Source organism: Tinamus guttatus, unplaced genomic scaffold, assembly GCF_059628265.1.
Source record: "Tinamus guttatus ecotype Peru unplaced genomic scaffold, ASM5962826v1 Tinamus_guttatus_pri_ptg000036l, whole genome shotgun sequence".
Taxonomy (NCBI): domain Eukaryota; kingdom Metazoa; phylum Chordata; class Aves; order Tinamiformes; family Tinamidae; genus Tinamus; species Tinamus guttatus.
The window spans coordinates 713,657-736,540 of NW_028288570.1; the positions used below are offsets into that span (position 1 = coordinate 713,657).

The following is a 22,884-nucleotide window of genomic DNA, read 5'->3' on the forward strand; positions in this document are numbered from 1 at the left end:
CACAGAACAAATGTATTAAAAACTTGAAGTTTCAGAAATAAAATATCCTAGCTTTAACACTTCAACACTGAAAAAAAAATTGGTGATACACTTTTGAATAGTCTGTTCCCTGGGAAAGATTATGTTAATTGTTGATCAAATTATAAATCTTTCCTCTACTCTTCCACTGAAATTTAAAGGGTGATCCTTGGAGGATCTTGAAGGAAAGTAGTAAAACAATGCTGTTTAGTAAAGGGCTTTTTAACTACAAGGTATATCTGACACTATCTACTAAGATAAACGATTATCTTTTTCATAATTCTTTCATTTAGTGCCGATCTTACATTTTCAGGCAGACAGAAATATGATTTTTTTGTTGTTGTCTGAAAAAAAATGACAATCTCCCTTTCTGGAAAATACATAGCACTCATTGACTTCATAGAAGCGTTAACCAGGCACAATTTTATTTCTAGTCCAGTATATGTTTTACTATTAAATGTCCGTTAGATTGATCACTCATTGGGAATAGGAGGTTATATAAATAATAAGTCTGGTTTTGGATTTTGGGTTTTTTTTCCACATTTTCATTCTTATTTTCTGAAAACTATGATTTTTCTTTCAAATATATGTAATGAACGTGCATCTAATATGATTTACAGACTTGTGGCAAAATTTCAGGAACATTTGTTAAGAGAAATTTATATGACATAGAAACTAATCTAGTTCAGTGCTTTATGGGAAATCAGTTCATGAGGCAGAAGACAGCTTTGCTGCATTAGCTCAAGTTGTATAAATGGTGTATACACACCTGTAAAATGGCTTTGCCCTCAGATCTAATTTGTAGCTGAGAAAACTATAACTTTCTGCATTCTTCAGGAATCTCAGAATAGACACACAAAATTAGAAGTGATTTTGGAAAAAAATGTGTCTAACATCAGTATATAATATTCCACATGTTCAAAGAATTATGAAATCGCTTAGATTGGAAAGGACCTCTGAAGATGGTCTATTCCTATTTCCCTTCTCAAAGCAGAGCCAGCTTGATTAGGTTTCCCAGGACCTTGTCCCGATGCATTTTAGTATCTTTAAGACTTCACAGGCTCTCTGGGAAAACTGTTGTAGTTTTCAACCACCCTCATGATAGAGAATTTTTTCTCCTTATATTCAGACAAAACTACTTGTGTTTCAGCAGTTCGTGCCTATTGACCCTAGACCTGCCGTTGAGCACTACTGAGAAGAGCGTGTCCCCATATTCTTCACTCCCCTCATCATGTATTTCTGCGTATTGATCAGATCCACCCAGATCCTCCTCTTCTCCCTGTTCAACAGTTGCAGCTCTTAGTCTTTCCTCATATGACAGATGTTTCAGTCTCTTTAACATCGAACTGGCCCTTCTCCACGCTTGCTCAAACAGGGAGCCCAGACCTGGACCTAGCACTTTAGCTGTAGTCTTACTAGCCCTGAGCATAGGGGAAGGATGAGCTCCCTCAGCCTGTTGGCCGCATTCTTCTTAATTCAGCCCAGGAGGCTGTTGGTCTTTGCCATAAGGGCACTTTGCTAGCCCGTGCACAACTTGTTGTTCCACTTGAGGGAAAAAGTGGGCAGTGGGTTTTTTAAGAATGATAAATATGGTGATTCTAAAAAGGTAAATCTAGCTAGATTGCAAAATTCTGTAAATCATGATTGAGATATCACAGATTTTAATTTGAAAACAACCCCTTCCAGTTCTTTTGTGTCCAGTGCTGAATATGCAAAATCTTTTGATGGAAATGTTTTTTTGTTTGTTTGTTTGTTTGTTTTAATTCAAGTTATCATTAAACAGTAACGTACACTTAAATATTAGCTTTAACTCCTGTTATTCAAATAATTCGTCCATGAATAACTTATTTGCTCTTTCTACTACAGAACTAAATTCTCTGAAGAATGAATGAAGTTCAGCCTTCTTACTGGAATGGTACACAGGTCATGTTTAACATATCTTGGAAGGGAGGGCATCATCATCAGGTGATCAGTGCTGCAGAAACCATCATCCTTTCTTCACTCATGGGGATTATCTGTTCAACAGGTTGAGTTGGGAATATCCTCATTGTGTTCGCAATAATAAAGTATATAATTTAATACAGGTCACAGGAAAGATTTGCTGCAAAAATAAATGATTGCATTAACCAAGAGAGCTGCCCAGAAACACAAGCCTAGTTTATTATGTTATTATTCATGTTTCCTCAGTCACTGACATGTACTCTTAACTAAAGAAAATTTAATTATATGTACAGACACTGACTATATATATGCTTGTTTAGCTTTTCTGTTATGAGAATACATTTAAGCACATATTTGACTTGAAGCATATGTAAGGAAACTGAAATACATGCCATTTAACCTGGCTCTCATTAAAATCAATAGCAATCTTCCCAGCCAGACTTTGCTGTTTTACCTACTCTTGATAACTTAATTCAGATTAGCAGAGTGTTTTCCTTCACCTGTTTAAAAAGAATACCTTGTGCACAAGGTTAGCTACCATATTAAATTTAAGAAATGGGGAGAGAGAATTTTTTTTTATTTACAGAGTTAAGAATTTATTTTTAATGAAAATTTTTAAGAATTATTTTAAGATTAGTTGAAATAGTCTCTTTGCCCTTTGAAACCTCTACTTCTACCTTAGATTATTTTTATAATAGAGCACAATCTAACTTTTGCCAGTTTACAGTACACTCCTAGAACTAATTGGTTTTTTTTCCAGCAGCACCTTACATCTAGAAACAAGGGTGTTTGTTTGTTAATATTAATATAATGATCCAGGATTCTTACATGACAGGAATGCAAACCCTAAGTTATTTTTGCTATATTTAGAAAAGGTAAAATTCCTAAAGATGGTGAAGTAAGTTCTTTGGGTCATAAAATCTGACCATGATATCCTTTATGCAAAAAAAACCACATTCTAGATTCTTAATTTCAGAAGAGATTTATATTTGGTTTATTATATGCACACACACTTATAAATATACATATGTATATGTATATATATATATATATATAAAATAAAAGGTTTGTTTTCAACTAGCTGATGGTACCACAAGCTCTACATCCATAAGTGTGCATCTTGAAAAAGTGACTTATCTGCAGTGTAAATTTTGTCATAAAGAAATATGATAGCTTAAGCTTAAGGCTTTGTCACCCTCATCAAGGATTAATAGATGGAGTCCACCTCTACATAGTGGAGCTTTAAGCGAAGGACTTCCAAAGACCTATCTAGGGCAAGGTGTCTGTCATCTGTTTAGCTTTAGAAAACTTCCATTGGAACTATCAACAGTTGTTGAGCTCTAGAACCTTGTAGTTCACGATCTTAACACAGAAGAGAATAAATGCTGAAATAGTATGTCTGAAGCAGACATGAAGGGAATATGACTTTTTAAGTGTATGAGTGAATAGCAAGAAATAAAAGTCATTGAGTTCTAAAATCTAGTTACAGGCTCTTTAAAATAGTAGAATGAAAGGAAACTGAGAAGGAACAAAGACTTTTTTCCTGGTGAAACACCTTTGTCTAGCTTAAATAAAATTATGAGAGACAGTGGGAATTGAGACAGACAATGACTTAAAAAAGAAGAAGATTATTTAAACCACATTTGCTTGAGCAAAGTACAAGCATTCAAATCTATGGACATGAACAAGAAAAGAACACACAGAAAAAGAATGTGTAGATAGTTCATTAAAAGATTAATGTGGTAATAAACATCAGTGAAAAAAAGATGGCCACAAACTCAAACTCATAACATAAAAATATATTTTAAGTATAGATATATTTTGAAAAATAACCATGCCTAATTCTCACCTCCCACTAAACAAATCTCATTCCACTGTTCTTCAGGATCATGTCTTCACAGAATCACAGAATGGTTGAGGTTGGAAGGGACCTCTAGAGATCACCTAGTCCAACCCTCCTGCTGAAGCAGGGACAACTAGAGCACATTCCACAGGAAGAATATCTTCTCCAAAGAAGATATTCTCTCATCACTGAACACATTTTGCCATGCATGAATTTTGTTAGCTTCAGAGTCAGTTCTTTTAAGAATGAAACAAACTAAATTCCTCCTCTAATTAACTAGAAAGGTAATTACTTTACAGTAGCAAATGCTTTCCTGATGGTAGTACATGATAAAGAAAGAATCTTGGAATTTCAGCCTCCCAGTTTAGTTTGAAGGTCTGGCAGTTAGCAAAGAATATTTTAAATAAAGATTAAATTAATATTATCTGGAACTTACTGGAAGAGAATAACTAGAATTCCCTATAACTCTTGCATGGAATATATTCCTGTGCACTGAAGTTTAATTTAAACATTACCAACTCAGTGACTTTCGGCTGGCCTTCCATATGTGAACGAACTTCATCCCTGGAGGGATAACAGAGGGAGTTCAGCTGTGTTACTATTAAATTAAAAAGAAAATGATGCAGAAAGTGTTGCAAGAGTTCAGTGTCGGCCAGAATGGCCTGTTTGATGGTCTTCATCCCAGCAATCTGAGAAAACTAGTCCCCAGAATTACAGTTAGCGTCTTATCTATTATGTTAGCAGATCGATTGTTGGGCAGATAGCCATAGTTTTGTGAAGGTGGAGGCAATATGATCCATGCAGCTGCAATTTGCTTCATTAGTCTGACTTGAAATTTGAAGAACCAATAATGTGCCACAGAAATAAAGAGAAAAAAGGAATTAAATATAATTTAAGTCAGATTAATTTGCTTTCTTTTAGAAAGATAACCAATAGCAAGTCATAAAATAGCGACTCATAAACTAGAGATTGCGAATAAGTGTCACAGCATTTTTTAGGTGCATTCTGAGCCTTAAATTAGAGCATGTTTATTCACAACTGAAAGTAGAGTCACCAGCAGAAAATGTGGGGAACTGTCCAGCTAGGGACAGCCAGGGGATGCCGGCTAATCTATTCAGATCACAGATTTTATATGTTATCAGATTTTATATGTTATGTTAAAAGTTATTAGCTCAACTAATGAAGATTCCAATGAATTCAAGGCATATAACGCAAAATAAATGTCTAACAGGTAGATGGATCTGTTACAAAGAAATTAACTTCCTGAAAAGATTTTCAGGAGAAATAGACTAACATGGAAACTTTCTGGAACTGATCATGGAACCAACCTTATTTCATATTTTCCTGCAAAGACTTGGGACAAAGTGCAAGAGTGTGTCATCTAGGTCTTTTAAATCTGTAGTGAGAAAGCAGAAATCTCTGAAAACATGAAAAGAAAAAAGTTTGAAATTGAGGCTGTAGCCAACACAGCCAATACCAGCTTTCCTGGTATTTTTTGATAAAGTGACCATATTGGCAGAATTCAAGCATCATTCTCTTAGTGAAATATAAGAAAGTTCTGAAAAACAAAATGCAGCTGGAATGATTTGAGATGAATTTCTACTGTGTGAGTTACCACTTAAATATTGTTGCTCTCTGCCACCACATGGAACTCTGCAAAATTCTGGATGAGAATAAGTGTCCTAGCTTTTAAGGCTTAATCTAAATTGGTGTAGTTTTCTGAACCTCGATGTAAAGCATGGAACACTGAAATACTTCCCTTTATGTCAGCCACTGGATTCCTGAGGAGGGAATTTTCTTCACTTGCCACTGTGCTGCAAGTTGTTGGACAATTCCATTTGGAGGTGTCAGCTACAGCTAGGACTTAAAAACAGCTAGAGAATATTTTGATCAAAAAAAAGACCCCCTGTTTAATTTAATTACATCAAGAATATGTCTCATGGCCATCCACTGTATTCCCTTTCAACAGGGGCTTGGCATCTGTTCACTGTATATTCTCTGCTGAGTATGCTTAGCATAAACATGACAATTGAAAATTTGAGATTCTTACTTTAAGCCCAAAAGTAATTTCCAAAGATCTACAAGAAAATCTATGATAGTGAAAAAGTTTCCCATAAAATAGCGCATAAGTACAGTTTTAGATGCTTTATTTTTTGTTTCTGAAACCTGTGTTTGAGTATGATGCTACCATTTGATACTTTATAAGAAAAGCAGTTCTGGATTTTGCCTTTCCTGGAGATCTGACATTCTTCAACACTGACAAAGCATATGCGTCATTTGCTCAACAAGCAAATGTCATTAAAATGCCAACAGATACTCTGTATAGATATTTGGCTTTGGTTTCAGTGTCATAACCAGATGACAGTGAATCATATTTTTACATTATTAAAAATGTGTGAAATAAATACTTTCATCTGTCTTGTTCCTTCTAGTTTATATTTGTGTTTTTGGAAATATAATTATTTCATAGTTTATAACATACAACAAGGGCAACAAGAAAAATAAAAAATTAGGGACTCTGGTCATATAGGTCTTTTACAGCTGGCATGATAAACCTGTAGCTTTTATGTTAGAGCAAATTGAAAAAAAAAAATCAATGAATTATAGATACCAACTAGAGAAAGAAATCCAAAGAATGATTATTCAGAATACATCTATGATGATATGAAACATTTAGGCATTGAAAAGTCTTGAGCAGGGATTAAGTCTCTGAATTTGCCCTTCTTACTCCATTGATCCTAGTGGGAATCTAAACAATTATCTTGACTAGACATCTGATCTGTAAATGAAGTTAGGCAAGATCGCTCTCAACTGAAAATGCTGGACTAGGACTTTTTTAAGAAAGCTGCATAATTAAAAAATATTTTATAAATGTACACACTCTTAATACAAGCTTTATGCTTCTTTTGATTTTTTTTATGCAATAAGGTCATTCAAAGTGAGGAATTCTTTTAACTGCATGTATGACACTTTTCCAGGCCTAGTTTAGGGTTCCTAAATTAGCTAGGATATTTAGCCTCCAGTAAAGTAAGCTAGGAAAACATATATTTCACCATAAGGACATTAAGAAATTAGCAAAGCCAAACACTTGGTACTTAGTTGAAGACTGTGCATACAGCCTTAATTTAATTGTATTTCTTAGATAGGTGTAAATGTTATGAGATTGTCTTAAAAACATTGAGTCACATATTATGTTTTCCCCCACACAAAGAATCTTTCCCTTTTAATTTTGAGCACTTGAAAATCTCCTATCTACATCTTTAAGGAAGATTCTGTCCTTGGTTAACTGCATATCATCTGCCTTCATCAGATTATCAGACATTCTTTTTCTCACAAATACTTATAATTATGCAGTGTGAGCTTCTGACTTCATTTCTATTTTGAAGCAAGTTTTTTTGGACTCAAATATACTTGCCCAGGGAAAGTTCTACGAATTACTTCTCTTCCATTGTGTTTATTCATTCTAATACCAATTACCAAAGTATAAATGGCAAGAGAAACAAAGTTTTTTCACGTAATAAGTTCTCAAACTGATAGTTTTAGAAAAGCACCTCTGAATGTACCCAGGAGCCTTCATTAGCTGAAAAGATGAAAAGAGTTTACCTGCTATTTTGAAAAATAATCTGTGGGGTTTATCAGATTTTATTTGACAATAAAATCATCCCAAATTCACACACACACACACAAAAAAAAACAAAACCCATAAAATTATGCCTTACTAAATGCTATGACTGAAACAGCTTTGGACAGCTCTGTGTTCTCTTTCAGGTTTTTCAAAAATAAAAGCACCTCTAAAGGAGGGTAAAAGCAGACCAGAACTGGGAAGGCATTTCCAAAAATCTGAGTTGCATACAATGACTACCACATGCAAATTAATATCTGTCATATTGCTGGAAAATGATTTTTTATTTATTTTCATAAATCTTCAACCTCATAATAGAAATGAATTATGTCATGCATTGGTCTAAATGAGACTTTAATGTTTCAGCATTTCTTTTTGAAAATCACATTTCTTTATAAGATCTTAAGAAGTAGCAAGAACAGCTGCTGTCTCTATGGAGCTGTAAGGGTCAATTTATAAGGGGTACAATGCATAAAAGTTTGCTTTTCATTACTCATTTTAATATGGAATAAAAAACAAGCTGTAAAATCTATGCAAGCTGCGTAAACATATTAAAATTTATGAGAAAATTTCCCAAACTGCCATCAAACATATTTTTTTAATAGAGATTCACATTTATGTCATAGGCAAGTCTTACATAAATTAAACCTGTATGAAACCTTGGTAGCAGAATTTGTGCCTATAGCTAAAATAAACCTTCCTGAGAAGCAAGTCATAGGACTCTTCTCTTAAAGAGGACACACATATACACATATAGCTTAGGGTCTCAACAACCATTTGCATAGTAATGCACTTTGTGATCTCTTGGGGCAGTCTTAAGTACGGGATGTTTTAACCCAATCAGACAATAAATTAAAATGTAGTATTATTGTTATAATTGATGTTAATTAACAACAGTAATAATAATAATAATAGTGCCAATAAACTACAATGTGACAATAAATAATACACAGTAATAATATTAAAGAATAACAAATATGATAGTTAAGAAATATTCCAAAGCATGAATAATAATGTCAGGAAGAACCTAAACTCTTAAGATACATTTCCCATCATCAGACAATAGGCTGAAAATTAAATCCATACTGAAACAGCCAATAGAAGAATAACCCTGAAAAAGAATGGAGACAAAAGCTGCTTAAGAAGCCCTTAGGGTGACTATTTAGGTCAGCCCAGCTGCTGCAGCAGTGTTTCTCAGCCCTTTCCCCTTTTTCCCATGCCATCGCTCTTGTGCCCTTACCCTTTTGGCCTTGCACTTGCTGCAATAGAGAGGTCGCCCGGTGGAGGATGCTCCTCTGGAGAACTGCTGTCACTTCTCTTCCCCAGTGGCCACTAGGAAGATTTTTTTTCCCTTTTTGATTTCTTCTTCATTTTTATTTTTACCCTAAAAGTAACTGTATGCCATCAGACACTGCTAATAAATCTTTGTGAATATGCATTTGTCTCAACAACCTTTGTGTGACACACAAATAATACAAGAGAAAATGGCTCTGTGTTTGTGCAGTTAAATGTTTTGTGAGTTTAAGCAGGGTGAAACAAAAAGGGAGTCTCACAGAACACATCCTGTGAGGAGAGGAGAGCATTAAGGAGCTTTACACCTCCCACCTGCAGGCACCAGGTTTTCCCTTGAGCCAGTGGGAAAAGAGGCACTTCCCGACATGCCAGCCAGCAATGTCACTGCTGGGTGCTGGCCCCAGACTCCTTATTTCCATCCAATGCACTTTCATTTTCTTTTAAAGGCTTGCTTTAATTCATAGTTTAGAGAGTGATTTTTTGCAATGTCCATTATAACATTTTTTTCACTATTCATTCTTCACTCTCCATGGCTCTGCTGAGGGTGTTACAAAGAGTTGTAGTGTTGTTCACCTGTTTTGCCAGGAGATGATGTTAGATGATGAAAGCTGTCTCCATGAGGCAGCCAGTGGAATAGGAGAAGCAGCCATGCTAAAAACGGTACAAATAAGTTCTTACAAGAAAATGCAGAAGATTTCTGAAAAGTTTGTTCTTTTAAAAGTTTCTAGTCTTTTGTAGGCACAATAATAAAAAGCTATACTTTCTGTCACTGCCATTATAACTGAGAATTACTGAAATTAGACATATCTTTTTAAAATATTGTAGGCTAGAAATGCCTTTTGCTGACTCTAGCAAAAATGGCCATGACTTTAACCTCATTTAGTGACAGGAACTTTGTTGCTACACTCTTGGATTTGTGAAAGAAATCTATTTCATATCAATATTCAGGCAAGACTAAAAATAAATTCTTATCACATCAAATTTTAATCTTTCATTTTATGCCATGGTCCCTGACCTTCATTTGCCAAGGGGTAGCAATATCAAGCAACTGAGGTGTTGCAGGTTCCATGCTCTTGTAACCTGGTGAACTGTGGGTCTGTACAAAGTAAATGTAGTGCCTGAAGCAACTTTGCAAGGACTTTGAGGCAATGTTACCAGGACCCTCTGATCTATATCAGATGGATATTTCTGTATTCAGCTCACATAAATTTAGAAGCATTATTCTAGTTTTATACAGGCAAAGCATTGCAGCAAAGGAGTGACAGATACTGAAAGTTACTGCTGTCCAGTTAGCCGTATTTCCAGTTATTTATTGGCACAAGTACAGGACTATTTATGCCATTGTCTGAGGTTTCAGACTGGCAAACACATCCTTCAACAGTCACTTAAAAAGCTTCTCCCCTCAGCTGCACTGGAGAAGATTCACAACACTGTTACAGTCAATGTACATATGTACCAGAGTACCTGAAAGCAAAAAGCAGGCTCAGTTTGCATGCACTGCAATGGATTTTATGTGTATATGTTTATGTGCATATACACACACGTATGTCATGTATGTTTTTAACCAATAGCTTAAATCTAGAATTCCGTCCAATTCTATAAAACTCTGTTCCTTCCAATACCCTGTATGATCAACAGGATATTACAGTTCTATACTTGTTTTACTATCATGAAATACTTTTAAGACAGAAATGTTATTTTGAAGACATTTTACTGCAGGATTTTATTGTGGTTTTTTTTCTGCTGTTTTTCTCCCTTGAATTGTGAACAACATAAATATTCAATGAATTGGGAGAGAGTCTTTTACTTCTAGCTAATGCATTGCTTGAGAATGACAGAGACTTAGTGTCTCCTGTTAGTTATTACCTGTGTAATGATCTTGGTTCAGAAACACACGGGAAGTATTAGTGTCTGAAAAAATGCCATCAGCAAGAATGATGTACTTTCCAAGTCAGTATTCTTAAATAGCAAGCATCTGAGTGCAACTGCGGGATACCATGTAAATACGGTGAGGTATATTTATTAGGCAGTATCTGAAATTATCTTTACTTTGAACACTTGCTGAACAGTTTTGGTGTACTGGACTGTCAATTTGCTCTACTATACACTCAGAAAAAAATCTGTGAAAACTTGACCAATATTAAATATTTTTTAATTTTATCCTTTTGAATTGTAGAAGATACTCCGAAACAAATTCAATAGGACAGAATTAACTGTGATTATTTACATTCCTGATAATTAGTCATAGAATAGCAGGTAAATCACTCAATTTCAGAAGATTACAGTTTCAAAAGATTTCTCTGAAGGCATCTGAAATCAGGGATTTCAGTCTTTTTAACAGAAATCATTGTAATTCCCACAAGAGACCTAGGTTTAACTGCTGCTTCCTAAAATTCCTCCATAATGCCTGAAAAAGACATGAGTGATATAGCAGAAAAGGGTAGAAACTGTGGAACTATATCATACAAACTGAAAGACATTAGACATCTTCTTCAAAAACTGTCCTGTTTCCTTTATATATATATATATACATGTTCATATATATAATGTATATATATGTATATATACGTATTGTGGAACAATTTGACATTTGAAAGTTTTCATTTAGCTTTCTTGTTTGTTATTAACAGGGAGATGCAGATGCTTGGTGGCACTGAGGACACCTTCAATGCTGCTGCTGAGAAACTTCCACCTGTGCCACAGCTAGTTTTCTTGACAAGCTGGTGGCAAAGGGTACCTATTAGCTGGCCAAGCATCTCAGTGGGACGCCTCTTGTCACATGCAGAAGTGAGAGCAAAAACAGATCCCATCATTAAGTTGGCAGTAATTTACCGAGCAACCCTCCTCTTGAACCAGGACTCTGGTGATCTGAGCTGTGCTGATGGAAGGTCACCTACACAGCACAGAAGTGAGCTTGGGTTGTGCCAGCATTTGTGTCACTCTGGTTCTCAGATGTCACCTCAGTATCTCCCTTTAAAATGCTTTACAAAGCAAAGTGAGTTTGACATCCACAGACTGAACCAGATCCAGAGGGTAATTCTACCTCTATTCATACTTCTTGCACTGTGTCCCTTCTGGCCAGGCCCAAGGCTTGTCCCAGGAGCTAGAACTAGGGTTTGCGAAAGATGAAAGCAAAAAGAAATAAATTCATATATATTCACATATATTTGCATATATTCTAAATGCTCCAAGACCATTCTTCCTAAGCAAATTATGTATCTGTGATTCAGAAGCCATGGTAGTAGGTGGTCAGGCGTCATCTGGAAGTGAAAAGCAGTGCCATCAAGGACTTTTACTCCTACCCTGCATTACATACTCCTTAAAAAAAAAGGGGGAAAAAAAGCCTCTTCACTTTCTTTTTATGTCAGATGAGTTTTTGCATTTAGTAATCGCCTTTCAGCTCAAAGATTTCTGACTTTAATCCACTCTGATCTGATGGATTAAAGTTCACTGTAACATTTTACAAAATGTGAAGGTCATGAAACAGATGAGTTTTGAAGCATAAATTGCTGCTAACTAAAGGTTATTTCTGAGATAGCAACTCTTTCTCTTCACTCTTTCAGTTGTACCTGAGTTAAACAAAGACTAAACATTTAAATTCTGCTGCTGTAGCTATAACAGTCTTGAACAATCTTAGAATTCAAATATAACAGAAAATCCTGTAACTTTTTCTAAAAATGATGGTCTTGCACATTTTACAGTTTTTCCAGTCTTATTCCATAACTGACTTCATCTCACATTCTATGCTTATTTCTTTTATCTTGGATTTTTTTAAATTCTATCTCTTATATGCTAATCTGGTAAAATTTATTAAAACCTATCATCATAGTAATTAAGGAACATCATGACCAAAGGTATAAGCAGCTACAACAGTTATTGAACATTAAGTGAGTTAATTGAATAAATGACTTTCTCACATGTAGTACTAGATAATTTATAAAAATATATATTCTGTTTCCTTCTCTTGACAGGGTTATTTTTAGAGTTTTTATTTTAGAGTTGAAAGTACTAGCCTAACTGTTCAGTCATTTTTCTATCATGTTACTGTTATGTGCTTTTATTGGTATTTCACCTAACCAACCTGAGAACAAGATCAAAGACAATTCATGTTAATTTATGTCTATGGGTGGCATCCCTTACTCTGGTCTTCCCTGTATGGGTCTATTGAAAAGTGGTAAATTTCCAAGATGGTCTGGAGAGTTGTGCTTTCGATCTAACTCTCCTCATGATGTAAGATGCTAAAACCCTGGGTGGGTTTATACCCATTTGGTATTTGATTAGGAGTCATCTATTAAGTCTAATGCTGCTGTAGAGCAGTAGTGTCTTTTTTTCTCTTTTTCTCGTGCTGTCCATCAGCTTCCTGCCTTAAAAGAAAATCAGTCTTGGCTGTGTGGACCCTTGTGTGAAGTTTTATAAAAATACAAAAATTGCATATATGACTTGTTCCTGAGATGTTTTCAACATAACTTTTCTCCTTTGCCCCTAAGCAATGTTGTTCCCAGCTGGGAGCTCAGTAGCAATGATGACTTTTCGTTCACTCGTTGGTCAGGAAAGAAGAACCTCCACCTCGCCTCCCTGTTTCTTCTGCCAACACATTTCCAACCACCTTCACCACTGGTGGTAGAGCAGTGACTATCTGCAGTTGTTCTTGCAACTGAAGACACTCTCACAGGTGCTGTTCTCCAAAGAGCATTTACTTTCAAGTCTTACTAGCTGTTTCCTTCAGTATGTTGTCAAATAGAATTACTTATTTTACCAAGTTGCTCAATGATGCTAGCCACTATCTGTTAGACAAAATAAAAAAATGGTTGTTGACTATGCTGGGAGGCAGGACAAATAAATAAATAACATCTTAAGACTCTTCAGAGTCTTCAAAGAGGCATAAAACCAGAAAGTGAATCCCAAGACTTTTAATGGAAATGCACAAATTGCCAAAGGAATTTGCTCAAATTCAGCAGGGCCCAACAATATCTTGATTCAGATGTCTTGATCTTTAGACTTCAGATTTTGAAGACTGTGTAAGGCAGAATAGAAAATGGGTTTCTACAGTTTTTATATAGTTTCTATACCTGGAAATACTGGAAAAACAAAACATGTTGCATGAGCATTCTGAAATCATTTGCTCATTTCGAAAAGGCTATGAGATTTATTGAATAATCCAGCTTTTGAGGACCTTGCATTCCATTTTTCCCTGACTTCTAGTGCACATATCTCCAAGGAGCATCAGTGTGTACAGATGCTCTGGGCGGCAGTGTGTACTGCCCCATCCTCCCTTTTTCTCTGCATGCTGTGAAACGGGATGATAGCAACAGACTATGATTGCCTATGAACTGGCACTCTGCAGCATATTCTATTTTGCCCTACTTTCGCATACTGTTTGACATGGCTACATAACACTAAGAATATGGAGATGCAAATCTTTCATGCATAAACTTGGCCCCTGTGGAGAAAAACAATTCAGTGCAAGCCATTTCCTGGCCAAGAGGAAGCCATACATACTTCCATACATAATTTATCTCTCTTACAGGAGCCCTGATTTCCTGGCTGCACTGTGCGCTCATCAGGAACGTGGACAGGTACACTCAGAGTACAACATAGAGCAGTGGGACAGGCCAATTGTGAGTTATTGAGAATGACAAGGAAAGACAAGGATGCCTTCTCACATGGACTATCCACAATATCACTCAGGGCTCCACGGCTCTGGAGGGAAGGCAATCAAATTTTTCTTACAGGTAAAAACTGCCTGACTCATACAGTTGAGAACTCACTCATCAGGTGAGAACTGATGCAGTTTATTGATTTATTAGCAACACATAATTAACTGAAAACAAATTAACTACACAGTCAGGATTAACTTTGAAAATACAACAGACAAAACACAATACTAGAAATGTTAATAAGCACCTATAAATTTCTAAAATGCCCATATATATCTAGTCTTAAAAAGCACTAGTCACTCACACGCACACACACACGCACAGGCTGTGTTGCCACACAAAACCAGAGTCCTGAGGGGCACACACTGGTGACTCACAAGGCTGTTTTATTAGCTGTTGTTGTCCAGGCAAGAGAAGGGACCAGGCAGACACACTGCCTAAGCAGTAAGACCATTTTGCTCTTATCTTGCTGAAAAAAAAAAAAAAAAAAAAAAGTTATTTCCATTAAACATACGTCAAGCAACTTCCATGTCTAAGAAAGCCAGTTTACTGAGGGTACTTGAGGTTATTTTATACATATTTAAAGACTTTGAAACACAGACAAAAACTCCAAATATAGCTATACCCAGCTGGTGACATTGTATTACCAAGATGATAAACAATCAAAAGCACTGCCAGGTCAATTTTAGACACTTTAAGAGAAAACAGAGGTACAAGAACCGCATCATGGAAAGTGCACTGCAGACTTTCTAAACAACCCCATATGAGTCCCATGACCAACGGGGTCACATCCCCTGTGACCACACCATAGCAGTCCTATATTCGTTCAAGGGTTCAGTTCCAGATGGTAGTGGCAGATTGCTTATCCCCTTCTGCTTCCCAAATGTAGCAGGGTTTGGTGGTGCTAAGCTGGAAGCGCTCTTCCAGTCAAAGCACATCTGAGCCCTGTAGTACGTGACATTTCTTCAAGTGCCTCAGCGAACTCTTGTTTAGAGGTTACCACTGTTTTAATCATGTGGGTTTTGAAGGGACTCGTGGTTACAATTGCACCTTCCCATTTCAATGTACGTAATTGAAATTTGTTGCCACAGTTGTCCACAGGAGAACACCCCCAGTATTCACAGAAGCCCTGGTTTTGTCCTCATGCAGGTTGATCTCAAACTCCTGAATCTTTATCATGCTCTCAGCAATGATCCAAACCTGTTATTGCTGCCAATCAAAAATTAATATCACTATATTTTTGGATGAATGATTTCATTATTGTCTCTCCTACCCTAAAAACTGAAAAGAAGCACTACTGAAAATGACATCATAAATGTATGTCAGGAAGCAACGACAAACGCCTTTTTGTTTAGACCAAATCTCACCCTTTTAACTTCAAGCTCCCAAATTCAGTCTTCCTCCCTTTCTGCAAATCAGGAGTCACGACACAAGAGAGGAGAGATTTGATGATACAGCAAAGAAGAAAGGAGGAACATATCATCTCTTTGTATTCTATTGAAAGGATGAGAATATGATCTTGAAAGTGTTTTCACTAAAGGGAGAAAATATGGAAAGAAAGTAGTTAACAACAAATGGATTCAGTTAAATCTGAGCACTTTTTTTCCATTTTTCATTTGTGATGCTTTCTAAATGCTACCATTCATTAGAATATCAGGGAAAAAAAAGAGAATGAAAGCACTTTGTAGCAGCAGAGTGTTAGGAACCTTGGTCTTTGGACCTCTGTTCCAACCCCACTAATTGACACCAACAATCAGCTTCCTGCCAGCGTGTATTCTACAGATATATTCATTCAAGATACACTGAGTGATTCAGTTGAAAATTCTAATACAGCGAAAAATTCCTGAAGCTTGAAGAATTGTTACTAGAGCAGGTTCCAAAAAATGTGCTAATTAATTTTCTGTTGAAAAATACCATCTGTTTCTCAGAAACAAAACAGTTTGTAATGAAACTTGCCATAAGCGAGAGCTGCAGGCAACAACAGTGGGCAGACTGGTGACGAAGGCACTCAATGAGTCTGTGAAAATCCTAGGTGCAGGTCCTGCCTCCCAGATCCTCTGTGACCCACTCAAGCAGGTGAGCTAGGTGATGCATGTTCTCCTTTGTATTTAAATGCTGTTTAAACATTTAGTTTCTCCCAAGGAGTTCTGAATTTGTAATTCAAAGCCTAAGATTGTTTCTGGGCACAAGGGAAAAACGTCTTTAGCTTATGACCCTCCTTACGTCAGCAGAAGCTTGATCTAGAGTGTCATCCCTCCTAACAGGGTGACTAACCCAGCAAAAATGAATACTAATATCTTATTCTTAGCTATAACTGAGCAATATTTTATAAGGGACCTAATGTAATACCTGATCATAAGTCAATTCATACCATATTGCATTACCGATTCTATTAATATCAGTAAGTCTATTCGAACATCTACTCAAAGTCAGTAGCTCTGGGAAATCATTGTTTGCTCCTATGATTGTTGCTAGTATAGAAGAGCAGCATAGTTTAAATTTTGAATCAAGCTACCATTACTTAATTCATTCTTATCCAGAACATAATTTAACATGCTATCGTAGCAGATTTGGGGTGAAATGAGGAAAAGGTTTTGTCAACACTATGTTAATCCTTATAGCTAAGGAGGGAAAAATATGTCTGGGGCAATTCATGTGATTTATTGTAGACTTCTGAATTAGAATGAGATCATTCCCATTTATTTACTGAGCTCAGATATAGATATCTGTACTGCAGTTGCTGGCATTTGATTAAATGAATCACCGCTAATGTGTCTATTTATAAATAGAACATGTAGAGAGAACCCATATATAATAAATGTTAATAAATGCCACTTACTGCAATATTATAAAGCATTCGAATACTATCCTGATGACAGTGAAATTGGAATAGAGTGGAACAGGATTTACACAATATTAGACAGTTGTGCTCGTAAAATGGCTCTGATGATTCAATTTTTCTTTTCCTTCAAATCAAATATTTGGGTCCTGTGAAGATATAGGTGACAAAACAAAAACAAATTTATTATTTTGCCTGAAATATTTGATCCTTGAAGACTGGTATAATTAAGCTTAAGAAAGTTGATCTGTTACTTATCATTTTCCCATATGGGAAATGGATTCCAACAGACACATAAAAAGATCAAGAAAATAGCTTTGAAGAGTCCACCTGATACAAAATCCAGTGTTTCAGATAAACTGCTGTACTGTCAGATGTAAGAGAATTGCTTTCAATTGAGAAAATGGATTTTTAATGAAATACAAGTTTAGGAAGTAAATCTAAAAAGCTTCTTTTGCATACAACTATGTTCCTGCGTCAATTTAACTACAGGTCAGAGAAGTCTGCAGTGGGATGTGACCTACCCAAAAACGGTATTTAAGCTTATGTTTACTATTAAGACTGAAGCTATTTAATATGCTTCAGAATCCCCAGGCTTCTATAGAGTTCTCTCCCTGGCAGGTCAGGCACATCACCTAGCTTTCTGTGAAGGAAGCTCAGCTGCTGGTACCACATGAGAAATGAGGTACAGCATCAAACATCTATGAAGTAAAGCAAATTACCTAATTAAATAGACTGCTAAATTGTAATTTGCGCTAATATAAGCTGGTGTAGTGAAAAGAAATCCTAAGCCTCATTCCAAGTTTATGAAAAGCAAAATATGTTTAGTGAAAGCTGAAACAAGTGTTGTCAGAATAAGAACTGATCTGCGCAGTGGAGGATCAGAAGTCTTATCTTAATGTTCTTAAAAGATACAGAAAAGTAAATATTGGAAAAGCCTTGTAATGATTTCAATGACTGTTTGAAATGAGCATTTAGATTCTAGCAAACTGTTACACAAAAGGTACAAAATTTTAAAAGGAAAATGACAGATATTGGCAGTGGAAGACATAGTGTATGGAAAAAAGTCATGTAAACTTCTCTGTGCATGTGGAGTCCCATGAGACACCTGAATTACAGCTGTAAGGAACACCAGACATCAGAACACACGCAGCTATATTTCATTCCAGTTAATGACTTGGCTTTAAGCAACTGCTGAGGTCCTGGACTACTGTCTGCTATCAGAGTGCCTTGGCAAAGTACACAAACTGAAAACATAGGTCCTTATGCATATGTTCTTTTGAACTGTCATATTCTGCCATATCCATTTATATGATATCAATTTGCTATCATGTTTTGTGAGTTTTCCTCATTATTTGTGAAATCTACAGCCAAATCAATAGAACTGTATTGTCATAAATCTGAGTATTTCAACTGGGCAACAAGAGAAAGAGACTTGCTGCCCAATGGGCAGGGCATCCTTTCACTGTTAAACTGCATGTGCTGAAGCACAAGGTAATAGTTGCAATTTGAACCCAGGAGAATTGCTGTTGCATCCTAGCTCTTCAGCCTGGACAGATTTTTTCACCTCAGAAAAATCCCATGAGATGTGATGGAAATGGAGGTCATGAGACAGAGCATGCTGAAACTTGCAAGGGCAAATTAACCCCCTCTTTTTGAGTGTAATGACTTCTGGTGATGTACACCTTGTCGTTACAAGGTCATGACAAGGTGGTGTCATATCATATGTGACCACCCAGGACCACATTGCACAGCTAAGCTAGCTGGAATACTATCACTAAGTTGGCTAAGTCTTTGCATGGGCGCAGTTTATCCCAGTAAATAAGTCTTTCTGCCTTTATGGATTATGCTGTTTGGACTTACTGTTCAACTGAGGAATGAATCATCTTTCAATATAAGCCACAGCCTATTGTGGACCCTTGCTATCATGACAGCACTGTGACAAATACTCCAGTGGTGTGCAGACCAGCCTCAGAGTTTATGAATGATAGACTTGGGTGATTCATTTCCAGATCAGAACAATTAATATACTGAAATATGATCATTAAGGTGAGAAAGAGAACATGGAGTTATAAATAAGGTTTCAGAAAACCCTGGAAGGCTTGTTTGAGGAAAACCCAGGATATGCAAGCAAGCAATTCAAGTTATTTGAAAGCAGAGCATGCAAGTAGAGCAGGTAGGGGCAGGACAGGCACCGGGCACTGGTATGTCTGCAGCTGAATGCCAGCATGTGCGGGGGAAATGAAAGGAGCCATCTTAGATCATAACTGCAGATTTCATTTTGACATATATAAAGGACAGTTATTCCGCTTTCAAAAATTTATTCCTGTTCCCATTTATTTATCTACATTTGAACTGCTGGACAGTCATTGCTCAAGTTAAACTCATAACTGCCCAGCACTGGAAAGCTGTATCAGGAATCTGCACTGCAGTGTCATCTGTATGACTGTACTATTTGCATAGAAAATCATGCAGAATTATAATTAGATTAATTAATATTTATCACATTAGAGGTGTACTAGATATTAATGTGAGTCCGAGAAAAAAACTTTTCATATTTGCCCAGTGCTCTAAGCTGTGTCTTGCTCCTCACTGAAGCCACACTCAGTGAAATTAAGTAAGTGAGATATTGGGGATAGACTATTACTTATCTCAAAATTGTTTTCTTAGGGTAGACAGAGACTTCAGCATTATTTGGTGAGTGCACAATCTTACTATACCAGGAGTTCATGCTACTATTAATCCGCTGTCTAGTACTGCTTTTCTCCATATAGAATGACAGGAACAGACGAGATTTTGAACTCTTAACATTTAAAACCAGAGGGGGACATTAGATTATATTTTCACCACTTCAAGTTACCTGGGCACCAGGCAAGCCCTCCACTGCTGAGCTTTCTTATGAATCAAGTCTGTCTGAGTATGCACGAGAGACATGCCCAAAAAGTTTCACATGAAAAATGAGTTAAGGAAGAGCCTGGGAAGTATTGCTCCATCACTTGAACTGGAGCTCTCCCTCTTGCATGGAGCAGTTTACCCAAAGTTAAATGTGTTTATGGCATCCAGGTTGTCCCTTAGCTTCAACCAGTGTTGTCTGTCTAGCAACGTGTATTAGGTCTGGGCATTACTTAATTGTTATTAATCCCAGGAGGACTCATTTTTCAAAAAAATACTCTGCAGAACAGACCATCATTTGAGAGGGAGAAGTGTGAAAAAAAGTTGTGAATTGCTAAAAGCATACTAAAAGAGAGAGATCAATCAAACCAAACAAGGATAATCGTTACTTATTTTATGGCATACACCTGTCATTTGCTTCCAGTTCAGTTTCAAAGTCACCGCGGAGTTTTTTCACAAAGTACTGGGAGGGATTCATCTGGCCAGCGCTACCATGACTGTTCTAGCCACATGTCACAACAGTGATAACCCAGAGTGGCTGCCCTGAAATGAACTGCAACAAAACAGTGTACTTCACCATTCTACCCCAGAGCCAAAGGTTTTAGCATAAAGAGTAATATTAATTTTTAGGTATGGAAGCGTGTTTTGAAACTGACACTGCTTTATAAAAAAATAAAAAGGGAGCCCTTTCTTCCTGATGACAGTATAAAAGAGATGAAGTGGGTAGCAGATTGTTCTCCAGTAATAAATGTAGTTGTATATTTGCATAAGTTACTACAAAAACAGTGGGAAAGCTGTGACTTGTATCTGTAACAGTGTAAGAAATAAATATTGCTGAAACAATGTGTTTATATTCTAATCTGTTTTTTGTCTATGGCTTCCTATACACTGTGATAAGTATTAATAAATTATTGCAAATCCTTCAGTATTTATGGGGGAACAGAATTTGCACAACAAGAACCAGTTCTACCTATGATACCAGCATGGTCAAAAATAGCAAGTCCATATTCAGAAATGAGACATCACTGTGTCTCCACCACATGAGAGCAACCACACACATTAATACTGAGAATATTAGGACCATAATAGGACTTTTCTTTCAAAAAGCCTAAGATTCTTACTTTTGCCAGACATGTGTAGGTCAACTATGGAAAATTAGGGAGTTTGTTCTTTCCAGGCTGAGGTCCTGTCCGTGTCACTAACAGCTAGGGCAGCAGGATGAGGATAGCTCCTCTACCAACTTAGAGACTGGGAAAAGACAATCCTGTGGTCCCACACAGACCTTTCTGTTGGATTACCTGCTTCCAGTAGGGATGGAGCTGGGACCTAGCACCTTAGCTAAAGGACAGCAACTGGCTTGTTTTCCCTCTTAGCTGGGTATTTGTTGGTTTGAAATGTGGTAACGTGACAGACTGCTTAACAAATCATCTAGAACCACACAGCATCCAGCCCAGCCTCATTGTTTCACAGCTGAAAGTGTACAAAGAGCGCATGAGAAATAAATAGTACCCAGATTCACAAAGGAAAAATGGGGTATCAAGGAGGAACATATCTTAGGACTTTCAACACTAGAAGCATTAACCTTTGATATTTCAGTTTGACTAACTTGTTTTGCTTTAAGATAGCAGAAAATCTACTTAAATGTTTGGACTAGTCATAAAGAAGGACTTATTCAATAACAGTCTCTCAATTTCTGAGATTAAGTTTTTTCTACACACAGAGATCCCTGGACATGGTTTTAAATTTTTGCCATTGTATTTAAATATCTGCAAATAACCCTCTTCTCACTGATTTCATGTAAGTAGATGAAATAAAAGTTCTATGGGCAAAAAAAAAAAAAAAAAAAAAAAAAGTAATAGCACTACAAGGTCTGTTGCAAAAAGCCATTACAGTTTTCTCTGTCAACAAGGCAGGCAGACTATATTTTGAGGCACCTCTTTCTACAAGCTTACTTGACCTCAATTTTCAGAAACCCTGGAGAATAACGAGAGAAATCTAAACAACTGAAGACAAAGTTATAAAATGAAACAGTATTTGAACAGCAACGGAACACTGCAGGAAGAAAAAAAAAGATAGTCATTTGTGAGCTAGGAAGTGAACAAAAAGAATCTGATTAAGAGTTATAATCAGAGGCTAATTGTTAGAGGACATACAGGCAATGTTTAAATGCAGAAAAACACATCCATGAATGCTGGGATCCTGCAGTTATACCCTTAAAATGTTGACCAGAGCTTTAAAAGAAATAATAGATAAGTACTCTTCTTAGAGAATTTCATCATTTCAATTCATAGTTTCAAAGAAGGACATAACCTATTTACCCATAAGCAAACTGCTATGAGCTTTATGTTACAGATGGACACTACTAGAACTGACTAAGTAACTACAAAGATTAAATATTGATTTTTGTTATTCAGTGAAATAATACTTCATGCTCATATGCATTCCACACATAATGAAATTGTGTGGCCTTTATCTTCTCTAGCATACCAGGACTGCTGCACCAATGCTGAACCCAGTTACCATTTTCCTGACACCAACACTGTTGCACTTGGCCTTTATATGTAGCTAGATCAGCTGGGAGCAGTTTCTCAGTTGAGATCAGTGTATTTAGTTCCAATAGACTTTGTTATCCCAAATGGATCCATCACTTCTACCAGCACTCTCATTGATGATAGCCCTCACACCCCCAAAGCGCGAAGAATTGATCTGTGAAGTCATGTCTCTGTTTTAAAGGTCTTTCCCAGGGCTGGGACACATGCCATACACTGAGTCTTCACCT

The 22,884-nt window shown here is 36.5% G+C and overlaps 1 protein-coding gene across 1 annotated transcript; it reads left to right on the forward strand.

The window, feature by feature from the left end:
* The first annotated feature begins 1,902 nt into the window (after nt 1-1,902).
* Nucleotides 1,903-13,349, forward strand: MCHR2 (melanin concentrating hormone receptor 2). Its single transcript, XM_088534624.1, is given in 4 exon segments — nt 1,903-2,084; nt 11,348-11,625; nt 12,743-12,947; nt 13,205-13,349. Coding segments are annotated over 4 exon segments (810 nt in total).
* Nucleotides 13,350-22,884: the final 9,535 nt, after the last annotated feature.